The sequence below is a fragment of the Lycium ferocissimum genome, chromosome 5 (genome assembly GCF_029784015.1).
Source record: "Lycium ferocissimum isolate CSIRO_LF1 chromosome 5, AGI_CSIRO_Lferr_CH_V1, whole genome shotgun sequence".
Classification (NCBI taxonomy): Eukaryota; Viridiplantae; Streptophyta; class Magnoliopsida; order Solanales; family Solanaceae; genus Lycium; species Lycium ferocissimum.
Genome location: NC_081346.1, coordinates 50,390,049 through 50,392,545, shown reverse-complemented (window position 1 = coordinate 50,392,545; position 2,497 = coordinate 50,390,049). Strand labels below are relative to the sequence as shown.

General features: G+C 41.0%; 1 protein-coding gene across 1 annotated transcript; it reads left to right on the top strand.

Annotated features, from left to right (window-relative positions):
- Positions 1–223: 223 nt before the first annotated feature.
- LOC132057796 (uncharacterized) lies at positions 224–670 on the top strand. The gene has a single exon (XM_059450399.1). The coding sequence runs from the start codon at positions 224–226 to the stop codon at positions 668–670; it is 447 nt and encodes a 148-aa protein (XP_059306382.1).
- The last annotated feature ends 1,827 nt before the right edge of the window (positions 671–2,497 follow it).

Genomic DNA, 2,497 nt, shown 5'->3' with positions numbered 1-2,497 from the left:
CTTGCGGTGAATTATGTGTCTAAATAGGTGGAGGCAATACCTCTCCCAACTAATGATGCAAAGGTGGTGGTGAATTTCTGAGAAAGAATATATTTGCAAGGTTTGGCACTCCGAGGGAGATGATCAGTGATGGTGGAGCTCACTTTTGCAATAATCTATTGAAAAACCTCTTGGCAAAATATGGGGTGAAGCACAAAGTTTCTACAGCTTACCACCCACAAACATGTGGACAAGTGAAGTGTCCAATAAAGAGACGAAGAAGATTCTGGAGAAAACTATGAACGCGCAAAGAAAGCATTGGGCAATGAAGTTATATGATGCTCTGTGGACCTATCGAATAGAGTATAAAACACCTATTGGGACTTCTCCCTACAGGTTAGTCTATGGAAAGGCGTGTCACTTGCCTGCTGAGTTGGAGCACAAAGCTTATTGGGCAATCAAAAAGCTCAATCTTGATATGAACTTGGCAGGCGAGAGACAGTTGTTGCAGCTGTATAAGCTCGACAAGTTTATACTGGGGGCGTATGAGAACTCCAAGTTGTACAAAGAGAAAATGAAGAGGTGGCATGACAAACACATTCAGTGTCATGAATTCGAGCCAGGGCAGCAAGTACTCTTGTTCAACTCTAGATTGCGGTTATTTCCTAGCAAGTTGCAGTCCCGATGGTAGGGACCATTTTTGGGGACGAGAATCACGCCTCATAGTGAGGTGGAAATAGAAACGATGGACGGGGTGCGAACGTTCTTGGTAAATGGGCAGTGTCTCAAGCGATATTGGGGTGTTGAGTTCGATAAGGAGAAGGTGCACGTGCTCCTCGATGATGAAAAAGTGGAGGACTTGCGTCATGCCACAACATTAACTAAGGCACTTCTCGGGAGGAAACCCGAGTCTGTAACGTAATAATTCATAAAATAAAATAAAAATGAGAAAAACACAAAAAGGTACCTAAACTACGGCGCTGGTTGGGAGCAACCCAACAATTTTATTGCTTTCATAGTTTAGTTTATTTTCATACTAACGGGTTGTGTTGAGGTGTATTTTGCAGGTGCTACAGCAAAAAATGGAATAACGGGTGAGAAGAACGAACTGGTGGTGTGAAAAATTTGAAAGAGGTAAAATTGTCTCTAAGGCAAAACTAATCACGACCCAAACCGATGAGTCATGACGAGTGCCTGAGTTCTCTTTGTCAGACACTCTCATACTTGTACCTGGATCTCATTGAATAGAAGGGTGGCCCATATATGACTCATAACTGTACTATACTGACTTCTGTAAGAGAAACACAATGAACTATGCATCAAGAACTTGTAGACATATATATATACACATACTGGAAACAGCAGTGCAAGCCGACGTGGCTTCTGCATATGCTGTACAACAAAATAGAAGCCGTCAAGGCTACATAACATCCTAACTACATACAACTATCTACCGACCTCTAAAGGAGTACAAGCTGTAAAAAGGATGGGACAGGGCCCCCGTCATAACCATATATACATCAAAATAGCATACCAAAATGAACAGCAGCTCCGAACCGAGTGGAGCGCACCAACCACGCTCTCATGGATGAAAGTCCCCTGCGAGCCGGGCCGTCTCTCGTCTACCTAAACTCGCGTGACGCGACCCCCCGAAACCCTAAATAGGGAGTCAGTACGAATAATTTACCGAGTATGTAAAGCGTGAAAACAACATATACGTAAGGATCAAGAAAGGAATCTAAGACATAAGAGTTAAGCTGTATATCTGAATGCATCTGTGTGACTGTATATCTGGAAGTGTCTGTATAACTCTGTATAACTGAAAGTGCCTCTGAGGACATATGATATGCATTCTTTCTTTCAAAAATCATATACATATATCATAGTATAACTGTTAGTGTTGTGGAACGTACAACCCAATCCATAAATGTTAGTGCTGCACGTGCAGTCCGATCCATATATCATATAGTATTGGCCCGTACGTAAGACGCATCATCATCCTCATACCAACCGCCCGGGGTGGTGATGCGTATATGCTATCCCTTTCCCCATATCCCATATACATATAATATATGTGTATATAATACGTTCTGGTCATGGGTCAGTGTGCATATGTATAAATGAATACAATGCATAAGTAAGATGAATAAATAGATCTCTCGGAGTGACATAAAGTCGTGCTACCTCCGATAAACATCTTTGAGCTAATATCATCAATATATGTAATCTCAAGACCCGTGAATAGAAGGAATAATCATAAATTTGTTCGTTCATATCAAAAGGATCATGCCAAAATGAAAGGAAGGATAGCCTTAACATACCTTGAAGTCTGTCTAAAAGTCCAACGTTTACTTCCTGAGCTCACAAGTCTACAACCATGATAATATAGGTTACAATTAGACCATATACATCTCTTACTATCCAATTTAAGTACGAATGAAACTTAATGAAATTCGGATAGCATTTCCTCTATAATTCTTACTCCAATGCAACTCCAAAACAGCCCATAATATACACA

Bases quoted from the DNA above. Each gene is read 5' to 3' on its own strand.
- LOC132057796 (XM_059450399.1), top strand. From the start codon at position 224: ATGTGGACAAGTGAAGTGTCCAATAAAGAGACGAAGAAGATTCTGGAG.